Source organism: Carettochelys insculpta, chromosome 5 (assembly GCF_033958435.1).
Source record: "Carettochelys insculpta isolate YL-2023 chromosome 5, ASM3395843v1, whole genome shotgun sequence".
Lineage (NCBI taxonomy): Eukaryota > Metazoa > Chordata > Testudines > Carettochelyidae > Carettochelys > Carettochelys insculpta.
In genome coordinates, this window is record NC_134141.1 from 29,349,873 (window position 1) to 29,371,981 (window position 22,109).

Consider the following 22,109-nt stretch of genomic DNA (forward strand, 5'->3'; position numbering starts at 1 on the left):
CCCCTATCATGCGGGGCATAGATACCACCAGCAATCTACCAGGGAAAGATCCCCACAGACGGTCCCATATCCCCGAGGGTAATCGCGAACAGGGACAGAGACTCAAGTATCTCAGGGGGAACTGGTTATGGAACCCTGAGACTTTCCCTTGCAAGCTTCCAGTGAGAGGATGTACCATCGCCAACAGGAACCGGAAGGGTCCAGAGAGGTGTACCCTAGTGGTTCCTCGCTCTCCTCCCCGGATGAGGCTACGGCCCCGGGGGACGTCCATCCTCCGGACGATCTCAAACAGTTTCAAGAGCTGTTTAAGAGGGTGGCCTTCATGCAAGGCATCCAGACAGCAGAGGTGCAAGAGAAACACCATGAGCTCCTCAAAAATCTGAGACCTCCGGCCTCCTCCAAAATAGCAATACCGCTTGATGAAGCAATCTTGGAGTCCGCCACTATGATATGGCAGACCCCTGCGACTATTCCGCCTGTCCACAAGAGAGCGGATAAGAAATACTTCGTGCCAGCGAAGGGCATGGAGTTCCTGTTCAGCCACCCACAACCAAATTCCTTGGTGGTGGAGTCGTCGCAACAAAGATCAAAGACATCTCAATTCAAGACAGGGGGAACAGACAAAGATGCCAAGAAGCTAGAGCTGTTCGGCAGAAAGGTCTACTCCTCCTCCACTCTACTGTTGCGAATGGCAAATTACTCAGCGCATTTAGCGAACCATAATTTCGACAACTACACTAGGTTAACCTCCCTCATGGACTTGCTTCCAGAGGACAAGAAATCGGTGCTCAAGGCCATCGTGCAAGAAGGCTACGCGGCCTCGAGGACGGGAGTTCAGATCGCCCTGGATGTTGCGGACACAGCAGCACGCTCCACAGCTACAGCAGTGGTGATGCGAAGGGAGTCCTGGCTCCAGACTTCGGGTATACCGAGGGATCTGCAGGCAAATATAGTCGATCTTCCCTTCGACTCGCAGAAGCTGTTTGCTGAATCAACTGACTCGGTCCTTCATTCCAGTAAAGATTCAAGAGCCACACTTAGGACCCTGGGGATTTACACCCCTCCATACAGAAAGAAAAAGTACTGCCCTCAACAAAGACGGTACCAGTACCAGCAACAGCATCCCCAGTACCACAGGGGTTACGAGCAAGGGCGACATCAACAGCACCAGCAGTACAGAACTCCCAGGCGACGTTCCCAACAGAGCCGTGTGTCCTCAGGGCAGGGCCAAAGGCCACAAGTTTGACACACAGATCCAGGGCTGTGCCATCACTACCATCACACAAGGTCATCCGAAGCGGCTATTCCACCATCGCCTCCGACCATTCTATAACCAGTGGCAAAGGATCACCACAGACAAATGGGTGCTGGAGATCATAGCTACGGGGTACGTCATCCCCTTCCAGTCGCTCCCACCGCCACGACCTCCACCCAGGCCCCACCTCCAGGAGGCCTCCCACGTAGCGAGGCTCAAGCAGGAGGTAGACCATCTCATGCTCATAGGGGCAGTGGAAAGAGTGCCGGAGCAACTGCAAGGAAAAGGGTTCTACTCGAGGTACTTCCTCACAGAGAAAAAGACAGGAGGCTGGAGGCCCATCTTAGATCTTCGAGGCCTCAACCGGTACCTGTGCAAGCAACGTGTCGGATGATCACAATCGCCTCCATCCTTACGGCACTGGACGATGGAGATTGGTTCGCAGCCCTCGATTTACAAGACGCGTATTTTCACATAACTATCCATCTGGCTCACCGGCGATTCCTCCGGTTCATGGTAGGCAAAGAACATTTTCAATACAAGGTCCTACCGTTTGGCCTCTCCTCGGCCCCCAGAGTCTTCACCAAGACCTTGGCAGTGGTGTCAGCCTACGTGCACAGACGGGGTATTTATATTCCCGTATCTGGATGACTGCCTACTCAAAGGGGCCTCGAAGGAGGAGGTACTATGCATGATACGCGTCACAGCAGGCACGTTCTCTTCGCTCGGCCTGGTTATCAATCTGGCAAAGTCAAAGATAGACCCTGCACAGGACATAGAGTTCATAGGGGCACGCATAAATTCTATTACAGCGAGAGTGTATCTACCAGAGACTCGCTTTCGGGCCATCGGCTCCCTCGTGCAGGTCATCACCTTCAGCCCTACGGTGCCGGTCCTGACGTGCTTACAGCTGCTGGGCCACATGGCAGCGGCGACGTTCGTAGTACAGAACGCCAGGTTACACATGCGCAGCATGCAGCACTGGCTGGCGAGCGTATACAAACCGGCAGCACACACCATTCACAGGGTGGTGTCGCCCACAGCAGAGGTGCGCAAATCCCTGCAATGGTGGGTAAACCCCAAGAACTTGCTAACAGGGGTACCCTTCCACCAACCACAAATATCGGTTTTTCTTACTACAGATGCCTCCCTCATAGGGTGGGGAGCACACATGGGCGAAGAGGTGACTCAAGGGCTGTGGTCCTCCACAGAGCAGTCACTGCACATAAATATACTGGAGCTCAGAGCAGTGTTCAACGCCTGCAGACACTTTCGAGACCATATACAAGGCAAAGTTGTCGGGATCAGTACAGACAATACCTCCACCATGTTTTATATAAATCGGCAAGGAGGAGCTCGGTCCCGTGCCTTATGTGCGGAAGCAGTCCGGTTATGGAACTGGTCCATCGCCAACAATATAATCTTGAAAGCCTCGTACTTACCAGGCGCTCACAATGTGAAGGCAGACCAGCTGAGCAGGCGTTTTGCATTCACGCACGAGTGGCAGATCCGTCCCGATCTGCTACGACCGATTTTCCACGCATGGGGCTTTCCCCAGATAGACCTGTTTGCCACTCAACACAACAAGAAATGCCCACGATTCTGCTCCAGGGCAGGACTGGGACGGGGGTCCCTGGGGGACACGTTCGCGATCTCGTGGAGGGGCCCCCTGCTTTACGCTTTTCCTCCCACAGTGCTGATCCACAAAGTCTTGCAGAAAGCCAGGAGGGAAGGAGCCCGAATGATCCTGATAGTCCCAACGTGGGATCGACAGCAATGGTTCCCCCTACTCCTGCGCATGTCGGACTGTCCACCGATGCCCCTTCCGGTGGCGCTGGATCTGCTCACGCAAGCCCAGGGGTCCATAGTGCATCCACACCTCCAAGGCCTGCGACTACAAGCGTGGTTAATCCATGGCTCAGCTCCCTAGAGAGCACATGTACGGAGGAAGTGCAACAAGTCCTAGAAAGCAGCAGGAGGACTTCCACCAGGAAGACCTACAAGCAGAAATGGACTCGCTTCACGGCATGGTGTTCTACCAAACGGCTAGCCCCCCTTTCGGTGCCTATACCTGTGATATTAGAGTATTTACTGGACCTCAAGAGAGGAGGACTCTCACTATCCTCGTTAAAGGTCCACCTTGCCGCCATTTCGGCGTTCAGACACGAGGAGGAAGGGCACACGGTGTTCGTCCATCCCATGGTTACCAGGTTCCTCAAAGGGTTGGTAAACCTATACCCCCCTCGGAAACCGCTTCCACCTTCGTGGAACTTGGACCTGGTGCTTAATGTGCTAACGGGACCACCGTTCGAGCCCTTGGCCACGGTTTCCCTCCGCCTCCTTACGATAAAGATGACCTTTCTTCTCGCAATCACATCAGCTCGCAGGGTGAGCGAGCTTGCGGCAGTTATGGCAACGCCACCCTGCACTGTTTTTTCCAAGGAGGCGGTAACCATACGGCTGCATCCAGCCTTTGTTCCCAAAGTTTCTTCTGAGTTTCACATTAACGAACCTATTGTTTTACCCTCATTTTATCCAAAGCCTCATAACTCTAACAAAGAGGCGCGCCTACACCTCCTGGACGTGAGGAGGGCGCTAGCCTTCTATATAGACAGGACCAAGTCCTTCCGGAAAATGGATAGACTCCTAGTCTCTCTCGCTCCCAAATCGAAAGGAGAAGGTCTCTCTTCACAGAGAATCTCGAAGCACATCGTATCCTGCATAAAAATGTGCTACAAACTCAAAAAGACTCCTTTACTGGCCACTCCCAGGGCTCATTCCACTAGGGCGGTGGCGGCATCAACAGCCTTTTTCAAGGGCGTTGCGCTAAAAGACATTTGCAGAGCGGCGACCTGGTCATCCTATGACACCTTCGCCAAACATTACGCCCTTCACAGGGTGTTCCAAGAGGATACCCGTCTCTCGACAGCGGTCCTCTCGGGGACAAGCTGCACATAATCCGATTACCCACCTCCTATCTTGGGTTACTGCTGGGTAGTCACCTATTGTGGAGCACCCACGGGGACACTCGAAGAAGAAAGAAAGGTTCCTCACCGTAGTAACGGTGGTTCTTCGAGATGTGTCCCCGTGGGTGCTCCACTACCCGCCCATCCTCCCCGCTTCGGATCTCTGTTTAGTGTTTTGCAGGAGCATCCGAGGCGGTTGGTCAAGGAACTGGCGGGGACTGGATCGCGCATGTGGCCAGGAGCGCGCAAGGGAGCGGCGCGCACCGGCGCATGCGCGGTCCGGCAGAAACTGCTTGGAAGATCCGATCTGCGGCGCCGGGCAAGCCCGACACCTATTGTGGAGCACCCACGGGGACACATCTCGAAGAACCACCGTTACTATGGTGAGTAACCTTTCTTTTTTTTTCTTTTTAACTTTTAGCTTTACAGTTCTCCTAGATTAGGTTTCCATTTTTAAGTCCCGCTTTACAACTGTAAGCCTTTTTTCCTTCACTCTTATGTGTGGCTCTCCCTGGTTTTTGAAGTGTGTCATGTGGGGCTGCTTTCTCGATAGTAGATGACTGCTTGCAGCACATCAAGAGACATGTCCCTCAAAAGTATTCATACTCTCTTGACCTGAAACCTAGAGCCAGAAGAACAGGGACATTAGCTTGCAATTTCTGCCCATGGAGAAGTTATGTTCGGCATTGGACTTGGGGCTGGTCTCTTCCCCAGAGTGGCCCTCGTGCCAAGTCATCTGTTGCCCTCTCCTGTCCCCACTTCCTCCACACTCTTCCATACCCTATTGAGGAAGCATCCTTTGAATGTGGATAACAAAAAACGGGCGTCCTCCCCATCACACTGAGTCACAGCCTTACCAGAACACCATCCTTGGGTCGGTCAGTGGTGTCAGCCTCATCCAACAGGGTTTATCATTCCAGGGTTCATCCAAAGAAACTGTCTAATGACCCCGTCCTTGCAGATCTTCAGTCCCTGGCACTATTTGTCAGGTTTGTAGAGGAAGGATTCCCACTTGCAGAAGCTACAACATTAATGCTATTTGTGGCACAAGTGAAGCCATTGGTACTGGCTGAATTTGTAATGTCATCTTCCAAAACTTTTGGAACATCCCCCTCTCTTCAGCACTGGGCATTAAAACAGCATCTATAATGCGTTTTCTCCCACCACAAGACTACACATGCCTTAGATAACTTATGGTGTTTGCTCCTGAGTCTCTACTTCAAGACCTGCTCCCATTTCTCTCTTTGCTCTGGTCTTTCAGCATTTTCCCCTCTCGCTGTCAATGTTGGTACCCCACTTCCTTAATGAGGATAAAGATGAGGGCTCCATTGCTCCTGTGACTGCTTGACAGATGTATCAGCTTATTCTCACGTATGCAGCCTACTTTTGACTCCCAATATTGGCAGAGATTACTTTCAATTCAGCCATGTGTGCCACTCCCACTGAACTGCCTATATTGGGACACATGATGGGCACAACTGAGGAACTCTTCGGGAGACTAGAGCTGGAGACCTACGCCTCTCCCTTCTCCATTGGTCTCGCTCTCAGAAAGCTGAACTGCCAGTAATACCAATAGAAGAGGAAGCTCAGGAGAGGCATTTACATTTTTCCTTCTCACCTGATGAAGTGATTTATGCCTCTACCTCCTACATCTGCCAAGGACTTTAGGCACTTTCAAGATTCTGTAGAATTGTGCTCTCCCTGCAGATCTTACTGGAGAAAGTCAATGAACATAACAGTCAAAGAGAGCATAACATAAACTTAAGGATATCCTTTATATGCAGCCCCTCCTCTTCCACAAAGATCATACATTGAAACCTGCAAAGCTTTTGTTTCAAACTGGGCTTCCATCCCTCCAACCTGCAAACACAGACAGAAAATATTATATTCTGTCGAAGGATGGTGAATTTTTATTTTTGCATTCCAGCACACATGCTTTCATGTGTCAGTACCAATTTCTCTGTAGTCATTCAGGCAGATTGGAAATGCCTTAATCTGTTTGGATGCAAGACACATTTTTCAGTAACACTCAAGTTGAGGATTTCAAATTATGAAGCTTTCATGGCCAGGTATAATTATCTGAACAACGCCATATTGGAGAAACTGTCAGATCTACCAGAGACCAGAAAGGAGCCGTTTCAGTCCTCAGTATTAGAGGATACCATCTAGTCTGTACTGCCCTACAAACTTCATTAAACTTTTCAGATGCTGATCCATTGTGCCTGCTATTGTCATGAGACATGCATCATGGCTACACATCTTGGGCCTTCCTAAGGAGTTACAGACTCCCACCACAGTAGAGGAATTACCATTTGAAGGCCAGAAACTATTCTCCGAACACACTAGTAACTCTTTGTGGTCCCTTACAGACTTCCAAGCTATGCTTTTCTGTCTCAGGACATGCATGCCAACACCAAAGAGATGCTTGGGGAAGTACCAAGTCCCCCCACAGTCATGATCTCAACAGTAAACAACTCAGTGATATTACAAGATCCAACAGTGTGATACAACCTCTGATTTAGTGTAGACAGCCAACTTCTGAAGGGGCTAGATCTCACAGACACCAAAAAAATGATTCTAAGAATGTCATTGAGGCCCTCAGAAGCCTTTCCTTGCTCCATTCATCCCCACCATCTCAGAAATTCGAACAATTTGGTAAATGAGTAATTCAGTTTTTCCCATTGTGAAATCTCATCACCTGATCACATGACAGTGGCCATACTTGTGGTCAGATGTTGCTAGGGCATTCACACTTTTATCTGTTCCAGGACTAGTGGAACTCACTTTCTGAAGCTTTTACCCAGCTAGAGAGCTTAGTAATTTTGAGAGTTCACTGACTGCTAGAGCGTCTCTGTGACAGAATATGTTGTAGCAGCTCCCTCCTCATCTTGGGCCCCCCAGTTGACTGTTGATTTGGTGATCTCTCTTGCTACAGTGTGTCACTTGAGCCAAGTAATGATTTAGTCACTAGAAATATAGCCTAGACACCCTTGCTAAAAAGTCTTTTGCTGTACCCGTCTCTTAGAGTTCTCTTGTCCCTTTTCATTGGGTTTCATGCCATTTTCTCTACCACTAGGGGAACCCAGAGCTTCACCACCATACTGCATTCAGACCTTGGGACCTTATAATTAGTAGCCACAGTCAGCCCAGTCCAACTTCTTGCTTCCATTCTCTGAACTTCTTCTATCCAGGTTTTTCTCAGGCTTTCCGTCTCATAACTTCTTTAGACTTACAGTTGGTTCAAGGCTAGGACTGAGGGCCCTCTCCTAGTATCACCTAACAAAATTCCACTCTGGCCACCTGTGGGGTGATCATATGTCTTTCTTAAATGACTCTTAAGGATCTATCCCAGGAAGACCTTAACACACCATCCTTACTCCTGCCTTTAGAGCTGGGTTCCCAGCCAGCAGCCGTCATGTTCCAGCTGCCCAGCTCTGAAAGCATTGCTGCTCTAAGCAGCACAGAATTAAGGGTAGCAATATCCTAGCACCCTCCTCTCCCAATCCCTTTTTGGGTCAGACTCTTACAGTTGTAAAACTGTGGAATGTCAGATTTAAATAAAGTCATGATATTTACAGTTTTTAAAACCCCTCTTTATCTGTGAAGTTAATCAAAAAGGGCTGTAAATTTGGTAAGGCCCTACTCATGTGAGGATCCCAGAGCTTACTTTCCCTGGTCTCCCTACTCTCCAATTGCTGAGAGCAACTACAGACTTTCTTCTCTTATAACCTTGTTTTAGTAATCACCACTCAGCTGGATGTTCCTCCAGGTTCATTCTCTTAGGCCGACATTAGCTCTTTTGTCACCTGTTTGTGGTATGCAGGCTTATCACAGATGTGCTTTTAGAATAAGATGGTAAAATTATGTAACTGCTAGAAGTATTAAACTCTCCAAATTTCTTGGAAGAATGAGTTTGAAAGAAACATTAATCATGCTTCCATAATTGTACATTTTAGTGGATTTCTCTCTTATGAAAACGTTTTGGTTCTAATTAGTGTCTAGTTATGCAATTCCTATGTTCCTTCTGCTATCTCTTATATTGAATTCTTACCTTAAGTTTTATAGAAATCCATGCTTGCTTCCATCAATTCACGTTTTTGCTCATAAAGAGCTCTCAGCAGTGCCCCAGCAGGTTTGGTTGTTTTCAGTTTCTCAGTTTGGTGAATCTTTTTACATGTTTTGTTGCAGTTCTCTTCCTCTAGTATCAAGTCCTTTGAGGAGGAGGAGAACACAGGTTCTCAATTTTTTTACTGTGGCTTTGTACCCACTATTCATTTCATTGTGAGAGCACATGTGGCATGGAACTTTAAAGGTGGTTCTTCCTGACCTGTTTGATGAGACCATCTTAACTCAGAGGTGTTTCTTGACTGACATCTGCATTCCTCATAAATGCTGGTACCTTTGGGTGACCTGTTCCTTTGGGACTCCAAGGCTGGGTCTATACTTGCCCCCAGCTTTGAAGGAGGCATGGTAATCAGGGTGATGGGAGATTACAAATGAAATGCTGTATAACTAACAAAGTGCTGTGGTGAATACGCAGCATTTCATTATGCTAATTCTCCACCATGGCAACTTCCAAGTGTCAAACTTTGAAGTGCCGGCATACGTGTAGGACCAAAGGCACTTCAAAGTAGTGTGGGCACTTCGAAGTGCCTGCGACTGCGTGCATGCGGGCACTTTGAAGTTGCCATAGGGGAGAATTAGCTTAATGAAATGCTTCATATTCACTGCAGTGCTTCATTAGTAATCTCCCATCACCCTGATTACCATGCCCCCTTTGAAGTTGGGGGCAAGTGTAGACAAGCCCCAACACTCTTTAGATACAGGACAAAGATTTTTGGAGTGTTTGTCTTTTATTATCTCCTGATAATCTGGAGAGCATGTATACCTGTCTTGAATCTTTATTGCAATTCAATTATCTTGTCTCAATTTGTAAAGTCAAATAAGTTCTATTGAATTATTTTAGAATAGTTTGATTCAGTTTTATAAAAAGTGAATTCTGGCAAGACTGTTTATTGCATGTTTGGTTCCAGTAAATGGTCCACTGTGCTTGAGGATAAGGATTTGCCATAAAATAGGTCACATTTGCATTGGGAAGTGGGAGAGGAGGAGAGTAGACACAAGAGGTCAGCACAGCAGCTAATGTGAGCGGAACTGGCCCCAGAAATGTGAGGTAGCCGTAACAGTTTTAATGTGTGCTGATTCTGTAGGTTTATGAGGCTCTAGCCAGAGCCTGTCTCTGAGAGTTCTTTGGTAAATTGAAGTTGCCTTTCCATCAGCCTCCTCTAGGATAATTCTGGACAAAGGCAGAAACCTGTCTTGGACTCAAAGTACTTTGTTTAATACTAGATAAACCAGCTCATGTGCTTTCTAGTCCTTGCAGCAGCTTCACAAAATTTGACTACAAAATTTGTGTACATTGCTACTATGTTTTTTCATGTCTCTCAAACAATTGTATTAATTGCAGGTATTTCCTCAAATGCTTTGTTTCCATTGCTCTTCACATATTAACAATTGAGATAGGAATTTACTTCTGTTCCATGCAGCTGGTAAATCGTTCTAATTTCACGTTCAGCTGTGATAAGAACTATAGTAGAATTCATTGGATAATATGTTCCCTCTTGCTGATTATATACGGTACCTGACACTTGAATGTACCTTTCACATTTGAAGTAATGGCAGTACATTTTCTTCCATGATTTTTTGTTGTGTATTCATAGCTGCAACTAAGCCTGCAATGGTGGTTTGAGTTGCCTGAAAAATTTAAAGCCCTTTTACACATCTCATTTAATATTCAGTTACCGTGGAAACTTGCTGATATTGAACTGCATACTGCTGCAGATGAAGTCTAAAGGCATTGTGTAATGGTTTGTTACTTTGAGGCTTCTTACCAGTTTTCAAGAGTGTAGTGGAAATAACAGAATTGCTCACTTAAGTATTGCAGAGCAGAGGTACTATAATGAAATGAAGTAGGTCAAAGCATTTACACAACCACCGAAGTTAGTTTTAGCACTGTCCTTAAGAGGTATAGGTTGTGTGTCCATGTCCTGACTCTCATCCATTCCTGTTCTGACCCTCTTTTGTACCCACTTTTTAAAAAATTTCAGTTAATTTTATTACTATTTAGCCGTGTCTACACGTGCATGCTACTTCGAAGTAGCGGCACTAACTTCGAAATAGCGCCCGTCACGGCTACACGTGTTGGGCGCTATTTCGACGTTAACATCGACGTTAGGCGGCGAGACGTCAAAGCCGCTAACCCCATGAGGGGATGGGAATAGCGCCCTACTTCGAAGTTGAACGTCGAAGTAGGGCACGTGTAGCCGATCCGCGTCCCACAACATCGAAATAGTGGGGTCCGCCATGGCGGCCATCAGCTGAGGGGTTGAGAGATGCTCTCTCTCCAGCCGTTGCGGGGCTCTATGGTCACCGTGTGCAGCAGCCCTTAGCCCAGGGCTTCTGGCTGCTGCTGCTGCAGCTGGGGATCCATGCTGCATGCACAGGGTCTGCAACCAGTTGTCGGCTCTGTGGACCTTGTGTTGTTTAGTGCAACTGTGTCTGGGAGGGGCCCTTTAAGGGAGCGGCTTGCTGTTGAGTCCGCCCTGTGACCTTGTCTGCAGCTGTGCCTGGCACCCTTATTTCGATGTGTGCTACTTTGGCATGTAGATGTTCCCTCGCAGCGCCTATTTCGATGTGGTGCTGCGCAACGTTGATGTTGAATGTCGACGTTGCCAGCCCTGGAGGACGTGTAGACGTTATTCATCGAAATAGCCTATTTCAGTGTCACTACATCGAAATAAGCTACTTCGATGTAGGCTTCACGTGTAGACGTAGCCTTTGTCTTACAATATATTTTCTCTTTTTATTTGTGTACTGGTATCTTCTTGCAGCACTTGGGAAATCTTACATATTGATGAAACAGAAGACTTACCAAGCATTGGCTGCAGCCTGCCCAGGGTGGGAGGCTCAGGACATGGTTTGGAGAGGGTGGGAGGGGGACGGCAGGCTCAGTCCTGGGGCTGTGCTGGCTGGTGCTGGCTGGCAGCTTCTCTGTGGCAGTGGGGTTCACGTCTATCCAGTGGCCAGTGGCTGCTCCTGGAGCAGGAGGCTTTACTGCCCAAGCTGGCACCTCCTTCCCAGGGCAAGAGGGGAGAGGCTGTGCTGTCTGTTGGCTGCTCTCCATGGGGTACAGGGGCTGAGGGAGTACAGTAGACCCTTGACTTGCATGGGAATTACTCTTCTGGGAAACCAGGTGTAATTCGAACATCGCACAAGTTGAGTGGGGGTGGGGCTGCCAGCGCAGCCACAGCTGCCGTGGCAGGAGTGCAGGTGGTGGAGTGCTTTGCTCTGCTAGCTCAGCCCCAGGGTGCTGCTGGGGTGGGGGGTGAGTGGAGGAGATCCCCCTGTTAAGGGGCTGATAAGCTGGTGGTGCAAAGTGCTCTGCCAGCTCCCCAGCAGTTGTCAGCTCTGCCAGATCAACAGCCCTTTAACAGGGGGATCCCCTCCCTGGTGACGGCACCTTGGGGCTGAGTTGGCAGAGCAAAGTGCTCTTCCATCTCTCTCTTCCCCCTTCATAGGGGGATTGCCTGCCACCCTGCCATAGCAGCAGCTGCTGGGGCTGTGCCGGCGCTGTGCCTTGCTCTGCTAGCTCAACAGCCCTTTAACAGGGGGATTCCCCACCACCCCCAGCAGCAGCTCCCTGGAGCTGGAGGTTCTGCTGGGGTCCCCCTCTAATTGCACTTGTACAAGATACGTGCAGGTCGAACGCACATATCTTGGGGGCCTACTGTATGTGAAAAGCATGTGAACATCCGGCAGTAAACATGTATCTCATTACAAATTGTGTGCTCTTAAAACAGGGATTACAAAAAGTATCTTATGATGTTATTTATTAAGGACCATCTCATATTCACATGCACTGTGGCTCTTTACTGAATTTGAGAAAAATGGCTCTTGCTATTTTTGTTGCTGAACCCTGTGTATGTGGATCCTTAAAGGATTCTTATTTTCACGTCACAATTTATTCTCCTCGCAAAAAGTATCTCAAATTTGTAGTAATTCAAGAGCCTTCACAAAATGCATGGTGGTGATCACAGCCTTTCTGTGTAGACAGTGCATTCAAGTGTTTCCCTACCTCAGTGACTAGCTGATCAATAGCTGATCCGAGTCTTAGGTCAATGGCCATCTCATGTACAACAGAACCATGTTCAACAACCTTGGTCTCCTCATAAATGAGGCCAAGTCCACTCTGTTCCCCAGTCCAGAGGATAGAATCTGGGGGAGCACGCTTGGACTCCAACTAAGGCTTGAGCATTCCATCCCAGGAACACGTTTTCAAGCTGCCATCCAGATAATATCCACTCTCCAACAGTTTCCTACTACAACAGCCAGGAACTTCTTGAAGCTGCTGGTCCTTGTGGTAGCGTATACGTCCATTGTGCAATCTGCCAGACTCATTCAGCCCTTCCAGTACTGACTAGCATTGGTCTACAGATCAAACAGTCAGTCTGGACATGGTAATAACTCTGTCCCAGCAATCCTTGACTCCCTTCTGTGGCAGACAAATGTTAAGTGAATTGCTTGGGAGTCCCCTTTGTGGCCCAGTAGCCATCCCTAAACATAGTGACAGATGGGTCTGATGTAGGGGCTTACTTGGGGACATCAGGACTCAAGGTCTTCATATCAGTGTCAGGGAAATAAGGGCAATCAGTCTAACTGCTGTGCCTTCTGCTCTGGCATGCCAGGACACTGTATCTCGGTGAGCACAGGCAATGCAACAGTGATGTTCCATATCAGCAAACAAGGGTGCACGCTCCTCTCCCTTGTTCCAGGAAGCCTGAATGCTTGGAGACTTTTATGTAAAACATTCAGTACACCTGCAGGCCTCATACATGCCAGGAATGCAGAACAGCCATAGACAGAAGCACTTCTCATGTGGCCACAAGCTGCCGTGGTGAGAAAAGCTTGGAGTAGTCTGGGGCAGCCCACATATTGAATCCCACATCCCCAGCCCCACCCAAGCCTTCCACTCCTTAGTGCCCTTTAGGAAGCATGGGGGTGTCTGAAGCCTCTGTCATCCCAATTTGTGTGGGGTTGTTGCTGACCCCACACAATGGCAGGTAAATTTTCTAGTCTAAAATAAACAAAACAGGCAAGGTAAGTCTAATGCAGTAAGAAAGACTGTGCTACACAAATTGCATATCTTATTTCGAGTTTATTTTGGAATAGGCTAATTCCGCATTCGGCACTATCTAAACAGCACCAGATGTCAAAATAATGTGCTATTCTGAAGCATCCCAAACTCCTCCTGCAGTGAGAACTACAAGGATACCAAATTAGCACACCTATTATTTTGAAAAATATTTCGAAATAATGGGTGCGTTTCATAAACACAGAGTAGCTTAAGTATTTCGGGATACCGCGGTATCCCAGAATAGCTCTGCCATGTAGACATAGCTTAATAGTCCTACTTAAAACAGCTTCATTAATAAATAAAGATGCAGAGCTTTATTGTTTAGGTGGTGGTTGGTAGCATTAGCTGGTCTTTTGTTAAGCCACAGGTGGCATAGCTTTGAGCAAGCTCCTGGCTGCATGGGGGATGAGGGGCGGGGCTGAGCTCTTGCCTCAAGTGCTGATGAAAATTGGCTTGCATGCCACTCTTGACCCCTTTCTTAATGATCGTGGGATTTTGACGCTTTTCTTTGTGATCATGGCTTGAATTGAGGAACACTATGACCTAGCAAAGATACCTGCCCCAGCGTTAGCAGCACGCTCCACAAAAGTGCAAGTACAAGCTTTCTGTGCAGTGTTCCTAGTCCAGTCATTTGCAGTGGGGTGATGTGATCATTTGTTCACGTCTTAGTCTAGCATTGCACCATTACATGGCAGGCATAGACAATGCTGCATTCAGCAAAGCCTTGCTGCAGCCTGTGACTCTGAACTTTGTTCTTTCTCCTAGGGATGGCTTGGGAATCACTAACTTGGAATTGACACAAACAGTCATTCAAGAAAATTAGTTCCATGCCTGTCATAGCTGTTCTTCACGATGCATTGCTCATGTCCATTCCAGCCCACCTCCCATATGTTGGAGTATCCAGCAAGAAGGTGAAAAGGAATGGGCCCGCAGGGACTTTTATACACCACCATGAAGGTGCGACTCCACGGGGCTGCACAAGTGACCCAACAGGTACCGTTAGGGGAAAAACCTTCTGGTAACTGATTGCATCGTGTGCACACATCTTTTTGGAATGGACACGAGCAATACACCTTGAAGGACAACAGTTATAAAATTTAGGTAACTGTCTTTTTTCTCTTTTATGTGCCATTTCTTCTTTTGGTATAGCACCTTCTGTCAGACTGCTCCAGTAGCTCAGTGGTTTGAGCAAATCCAGGGTTGTGAGGTCAATCCTTGAGGAGGCCATTTAGGAGTCTGGGGCAAATAGATTTAAAAAAAAGTCTGTCAGGGATGGTGCTTGGTCCTGCTGGGAGGCAGGGGACTGGACCTGATGACCTCTTGAGGTCTCTTACAGTTCTTATAAGGTACATGTATAATATATATTCTCAGAGTACGGGGTGGATGGAGTTGTTAAGAGTTTTGGAAGACCACAGCTGGAAGGTATGAGCCTGATAGAAGGCAGCTACTCTGGGGACTAGATTAATGCCTCCTTATTCCCTAACTAGGCTCACAGGGAGTGCAGCACAGCAGCCAGCTAGGCAGCTGCAGCTCATTAAGGACCAGCCTGTAGAGAAGGGCCAATTAAATGCCTGTTGCCAGTTAAAAGGTCATCTGGCTCACTGTAAAAGGCTTCCCCTGAGGCAGAAGAGGGAAGGTTTTGAAAGGCGCATGAGGAAGGAGAGGCTGGAAGTTTGAGAACCAGAGGAGCAAGCAGCTCAACAAGGTAAGGGAAGGCATCAGAGGGAAGTGGTGAGTGAAGTGGTCCAGGGAAAGGTTGCTGCACTGGAGCAGGGGGTAAACACCCCACTGGATGCTTCTTTCCTAGGGTCCCTGGGCTGGAGCCTGCAATGGTGGGCAGGCCTCGGCTCCCCCAACTCTGTCCCTGGAGGGTTGCCCTACTGGAAGGACAGGAAGAGCCCAAAGATCTGCTGAAGGGGGTTTGCTTTCTTTTCCTCCCATCCCCCTGCTTGGGACTTGCCCGTGATGAGAATGGCTCTGTAAGTGGAGACCCTTGCCTTTGGGAACTCCCAAGGCAACAAAAGGGATACAGTGAGTCTCTGAGGCACATAAGACACCACCAAGAAGTGCAGATCCCCTAACAGAGCGGACAAGAGTGATAGTTGTAGATTCAGTCTTGAATCCAGTTGCATGTTCCAATATCTTTAATTATTTGTTCAGATTTCAAGTTTAAATTGGCTCACTCCCCGATATCTGCCTGGCCCTAATAACTGATCTGTTTTCTACTTGTGGTCTTGTAACTTTTTAGTCAACAGAGAAATTTAAGTGAAACATATTATGCCATAGCCTGCTTCTTTGGATGTAGTAAAATTTCTGAGCAGTGGAACTTCGTTTCAAGTTCATAGAAGCTAAGAATGTTGTAGTGACGAGTTGTGTTTCTAGGGCAAGTCTACAGTGTAGGGGTACATTGGCACAGCTCTACTAATGCAACTGCGCTGCAGGTGATGTGCTATGCAGAGTGTTCTCTTGTTGGAATAATAACTTCCACCTCATGCAAAGCTGACAAAATGCCGGCATGGAAAATGCTTAGGTTGATGTAACTTACATTGCTCAGGGGGATGTCTTTTTCAGACCCCTGAGTGACAACTGTTGTGTACACCAGTCCTTAGAGATTTAAGAGGAATGGAAATCTCATTCTTGGTTAGTTGTGGAAACAGCTTTGGTAGGTCTGAAGAGCCTTTTTTCGTCCTCTTGGCTGGAGGAGTCAAGGGCAGTGCTGGATAAAAGGAAACATATGCGGAAAATAACTGCAGTATTCCAGTAATACGGAACCAGTAAAGTCTTAGAAACTTTGTAGGTTGTGAGTCAATATCCTGGTTCCTGTCATTCGGAATAGGGTTCCTAATGACATAAATCCTTATCGATGATTGGGAACAGTATCGAGGAGGAGGAGAATGATAGACTATTTTAGTATTTCTTATAAAAATCTATCTTACCGAAAGGTAGCTTTTGTTTATTCACATATAAATAATCACATTAAATATTATTATAGGTGAGTCAAATATTAAAATGTCTCTTAAAAACACAAAATATAAATATAGGGGGTTTTTATTTTGTTTTAAATTTAGTAGATGTAAATATAAGGAATATTTCTCTGTTGCATAGACTGAGAACATAGGTTTGCTCCAAATGACCAAGTTCTTTAGGTGGTTGTCCATTTCCCTTTGTTTAAATTGATTTATAAGAAATAAACATTAACTCCTTGTCAAAATTCCGTTTTTAGATAAATGAATTGGTGGATGCCCGTGATGTCAGCATTGGAGCCTGGTTTGAAGCTCACATAGAAAATGTAACCCGAGCAACAAAAGGACATAAAAATGGTAAAGCGCAAGCAAAAAGTGGCAATGCTTACAGAAGGACTAATGGAAACTTAAGCCAAGATCATTCTAGAGACAAGACAAATAATTTGGACAGTGCACCTTCAACATCTTATTCCGACTGTATGGATGCTGATGAAGATGCTATTTATCATATCAAGTATGATGAGTAAGTCTTCTGATTTGTTATGAGGACACAGTATGAATTAATTTGATCAGTATAAACCAAGAATATGGTTGAACAAATTTGATCTTAGAACAAATTCAAAATTGCAAACAAAAACCATTATTAAGCATTATTAATTACTTTCATATGTAATAACTAATCAGTGTGTGACAAGATTTTTTTTCTTACTCCTGTATTCTTGAAAAAAATATAACTTTTTTATGAATCTTAAATCCCACCCTTTGACAAGAAAGTGAAATTAAAAATCGGATTTGTTGTATCTGTTTTGCTACATAAGACATGAGTATAAATAGATTATAACCTTTAAAATTTACGTTACTCCCATTGATGTTCAGATGTTGAGTATTCTTTCCAGGAGCAAAGTCTTATTGTTTGAATTGAATGAGTTTGATTCAAGGGTAATATTGATGCGCAAACTTACCAGTCTGCCTTTCATATAAATCCTTATCGAAAATCCTCCAGTTGAGGGAATGACACTAGTTCTATAATTTCAATCTGGAATGAATGTATTAGGAAAATAGGCATATATCTATACTGTGGAATAGAGATTCAAATCGGTGATGAATGTGCCAGTATAGACCCATGTCAGAGTCCTGTTGAGTTTAATGGGATTTCACTGTACAAAGTCTTTACTAGTTCATCAGCTTACAGAATCAGGACCAAGATATTAAAAGCATCCTACCATTTAAATGCATTTGCAGCAACTAAAGGAATAACGTTGAATATTCCATTACATGATGCTTTTGTAGTTTTAGGTAGGGTATGATGCACTGGAGTATAGAGGAGGTATGTCTTGCTCAGGGTAAATTAATATCTTCATCAGTTTCTTTTGAAACTATAAATCAGCAGTGTCTGTTTTAAATTTTGAGGTTAATTTTTTACTATAATACAATAAAATGATTACTACTAAGGAAATAAAAAATTATTTGATATATGTTGGGAACCTGAATATAATTTCTTTTAACTATTCCTGGTAGTAGTAGGGTTTTTAATATGGTCATGCCTAAAGGTCATACAGGTTATGTCTTAGTGCACTTTTTGTTAATTTTTATATATTCTTCTGTATAAATAGGTCATGCCTATATCTTAAAAATATAATTTCTGTCCTCAGTATTACAGTTTAAAATTACCAAAATTAAAACATTACAAAAAATCCTCGGAAGTTCTTTAAAATCACTAGATTTAATACCATAAGTATGTTGTGACAAAGTGAATCACTGTGATTTCAGATACAGTTTTAAGACTGTTGGACTGACTTTCAAATAGCACAGGCTTGTTTAAGGGAGAGAAGGGGCACAAGCATAAAAAGATCTGTGGAAATGGCTTTTGTAACTATTAGACATAATTTATTTCATCCACTCAGCTGTTGTCATGTCACTTGAATTGTTGAATTACTGGAGAGCTGAAGCAACCCTGGAATTAACATATAGCTAGGATGCATGATGTTTCTTGCACTGACATGGGGGACACAGAATTTCATTTCTGTTCCTGTATTATTTATACTTTAAGGTTTAACTGTGCATTTCCAGCAGGTGGAGACAATCAACATTTTTGGTTTCCTTTATTATGCTCTGCAGCAGGTTTGTATTCTTGGCAAGTGACCATCATGCTACATTCTGTTTTTCTTCTTTTTAACAGTCTGAAATTGCCTGCAAGTCATGATTACTTACTTTCACTGGAGCAAATTTACTGAATATTTAAAGTGTGAGATTTTGAGTCTGTCTGGAGGAGAGGAAGTTCTCTCCATTTTTCGGTTAAAAAGTTGTTATCCCCTGGCAAACAGAACAGCTAGCTTAGAGATCAGGATGAGTGGTGCAAATTCTTCAAGCTTCCAGCTTTAACCAAGTGATGTAGTCTTATTCTTCTATGTGAAAGAAGAGCATTATTCAGCAGTTCAAGAGTTTAGTGAGATTTCTGTTCCTCTTTAAATGACCACTTCTTCTGAATCTGTATAAACCACAGAGTGTGTCTACATTTATTTTCATTAATTATATGGACTAGGTTCCTAGTACACCAGGGAAAGTTAGATTCTAGTGAGAGCAAGTTCAACATTACAGCCAAAAAGCAGTATTAACAAAAGAAATGACTTTACGCCTTGACATATTCCAACAAAAATGTCTCTTTCAAAGACATTATGGCATTCTATGAAAAAGACAAATTTGAAATACAGTAAAACCCCGATTATCTGATCCTCCATTATCCAACATTCTATTTGATCTGACCATCTGGTGTGGTGTGTGATAAAATGGAATGTTAGATAACTGGGGGATGAGGGAGTCAGCTAAATCTTCCAGCCCTGCAACAACCAGGAGCTGGTTCTGCCACAGCCCAGCCCCATGGCTCAGCAGCAGCCAGCCCAGAGAGCCAGCTCTGTGGCTCAGTGGCAGCCTGCACTGTAGCAGCTGGCAGCCTGCTCCGCAGCAGTCGGCTTCCATGGCAGCTGGGAGCCAACCCTGGCAAGTGGGCAGCTGGCACCTCAGGGAGCCAGCCTTGCAGCAGCCAGCAGCCCGCCCTGTGGCGGCTGGCTCTGCACCAGCCCACCCTGGGGAGTGGGCAGCCAGGAGCCTGCCCAGGGAGTCAACATTGGGCAGCACAGCCCCTCCATTTCCCTCTATCCCTGATTATCCAGTTATTATGTGATATTCACCCAAGGGTTCAGAAAGAACTCAAATGTGAAATTGCGGAACTGTTAACGGTGGTTTGTAACCTATCCTCTAAATCAGCTTCGGTACCCAATGACTGGAAGACAGCTAATATAACACCAGTGTTTCAAAAGGGCTCTAAAGGAGACCCTGGCAATTATAGACCGGTAAGTCTAATGTAAGTACCGGGCAAATTAGTAGAAACAATAGTAAAGAATAAAATTGTCAGACACGTAGAGGAACATGATTTGTTGAGCAAAAGTCAATATGGTTTCTGTAAAGGGAAGTCGTATCTTACTAATCTATTAGAGTTCTTTTGAAGGGGTTAACAAGCATGCGGACAGGGGGGTCCAGTACACATAGAATACTTAGATTTCCAGAAAGCCTTTGACATGGTCCCTCACCAAAGGGTCTTATGTAAATTAGGTGGTCATGGGATAGGAGGAAAGATCCTTTCATGGATTGGGAACTGGTTAAAAGACAAGAAACAAAGGATAGGAATAAATGGTAAATTTTCACAATGGAAGGGGGTAACTAGTGGCGTTCCACAAGGGTCAGTCCTGGGACCAGTCTTGTTCAACTTATTGGTCAATGATCTAGAGAAAGGGGTAAGCAGTGAGGTGGCAAAATTTGCAGATGACACCAAACTGTTCAGGATAGTCAAAACCAAAGCAGACTGTGAAGAACTTCAAAAAGATCTCAGCAAACTGAGTGACTGGGCAGCAAAATGGCAAATGAAATTTAATGTGGGTAAGTATAAGGTAATGCACATTGGGAAAAATAACCCTAATTATACATATAATATGATGGGGGCAAATTTAGCTACAACAGATCAGGAAAGGGATCTTGGAATTATAGTGGATAGTTCTCTGAAAACATCCACGCAGTGTGCAGCGGCAGTCAGTAAAGCAAATAGGATGTTAGGAATAATTAAAAAAGGGATAGAAAATAAGAAGAAGACTATCTTACTTCCCCTATATAAAACTATGGTACACCCACATCTTGAATACTGCATGCAGATGTGGTCTCCTCACCTCAAAAAGATATACTGGCATTAGAAAAGGTTCAGAAAAGGGCAACTAAAATGATTAAGGGTTTGGAATGGGTCCCATAAGAGGAGAGGCTAGAGAGACTGGGACTTTTCAGTCTAGAAAAGAGGAGACTGAGGGGTGATATGATAGAGGTATATAAAATCATGAATGGCGTGGAGAAAGTGAATACAGAAAAGTTATTTACTTGTTCCCATAATGTAAGAACTAGAGGACACCAAATGAAATTAATGGATAGCAGGTTCAAAACTAATAAAAGAAAGTTTTTCTTCACACAGCACACAGTCAACCTGTGGAACTCCTTACCAGAGGACGCTGTGAAGGCCGGGACTCTGTAACAGAGTTTAAAAAAGAGCTCGATAAATATTTGGAGGTTAGGTCCATAGATAGCTATTGGCAAGGGGTAAGGTATGGTGCCTAGCCTTTTTGTTGGAGGCAGGAGATGGATGGCAGGAGACATATTGCTTGATCATTGTCTTCGGTTCACCTCCTCTGGGGCACCAGGCATTGGCTACTGTCGGCAGACAGGATACTGGGCTAGATGGACCTTTGGTCTGACTCAGTATGGCCATTCTTATGTTCTTATGTCATATTATTGGGGTTTTCCTGTGCTCTGCAAATCTCATCCCTGTTGAAGAGTAAATTGCTACAAAATGGCGGCACTCAGAATTTTTCCAAGCATTGTTATATCTGCCTCCATCTTTTTGGTAAAACAAAGAAATGAAATTTGTAGAAAAATGTTATGCAAAGTCTGACAATATTGTACCAAAGGGTATCCTCAAACCAACTGAACTTCTCTTAAAATACAAATGGAGTTAGCAGAGTCATATCCATCTCCCATTGAATAGCCGTGAAGCACATGCAGGTTTCACCCTTAGACATCATTGAAAATAAGTTAGTTTTGTCTTGCCAGAAACTTTTTCTCCATGTAGGTACCAGATGTTCTGTTACTTCAGTACTCCTGGTCTCTCAGCCTTCTTTCCATGCGTTTGAGGTAGACTCAAGATCTTTCTTATCCTACTCCAACCAATTGCTTGTCAGCTCCCTCTGCAGGCACTTGAGGTAACACAGTAGTGTTGAAAGCCCCCACCTTATACCTTAGCTGAAAACGGAGAGGTAGTTGTGTTAATCTGTACTTCAACAAAACAAAACAGCAGAAATGTAGCACTGTAAAGACTAACAAAATGATTTGTTTGGTGATGAGCTTTTGTGGGACAGACCCATGATTAACAGTTTCCACCCCACCATCAACCTTAGCCTGGGCCAATCCACACAAGAGATCCACTTCCTGGACACTACTGTGCAAATAAGTGGTGGTCACATAAATACCACCCTATACCAAGAGCTCACAAACCACTATGCTAATCTACATGCCTCCAGCTTCCATCCAGGGCACGCTATACAATGCATTGTTTACAGCCAGGCACTAAGGTACAACCGCATTTGCTCCGATCCGTCAGACAGAGACAAACATATACAAGACATTTACCAAGCTTTCCT

At 45.4% G+C, this 22,109-nt stretch overlaps 1 protein-coding gene across 3 annotated transcripts in view; it reads left to right on the forward strand.

Moving 5' to 3' along the window:
- Positions 1-22,109, forward strand: part of UHRF2 (ubiquitin like with PHD and ring finger domains 2) — a 129,925-nt gene that overhangs the window by 24,471 nt on the left and 83,345 nt on the right. For 2 of the 3 annotated variants that reach the window (XM_074994878.1, XM_074994877.1), the window contains exon 3: positions 16,638-16,900. In XM_074994878.1, coding sequence (XP_074850979.1) covers positions 16,638-16,900 — 263 coding nt within the window. Of the gene's footprint in view, positions 1-14,284; positions 14,408-16,637; positions 16,901-22,109 lie in introns of those variants that run through there. The other variant, XM_074994879.1, reaches the window with a different exon arrangement.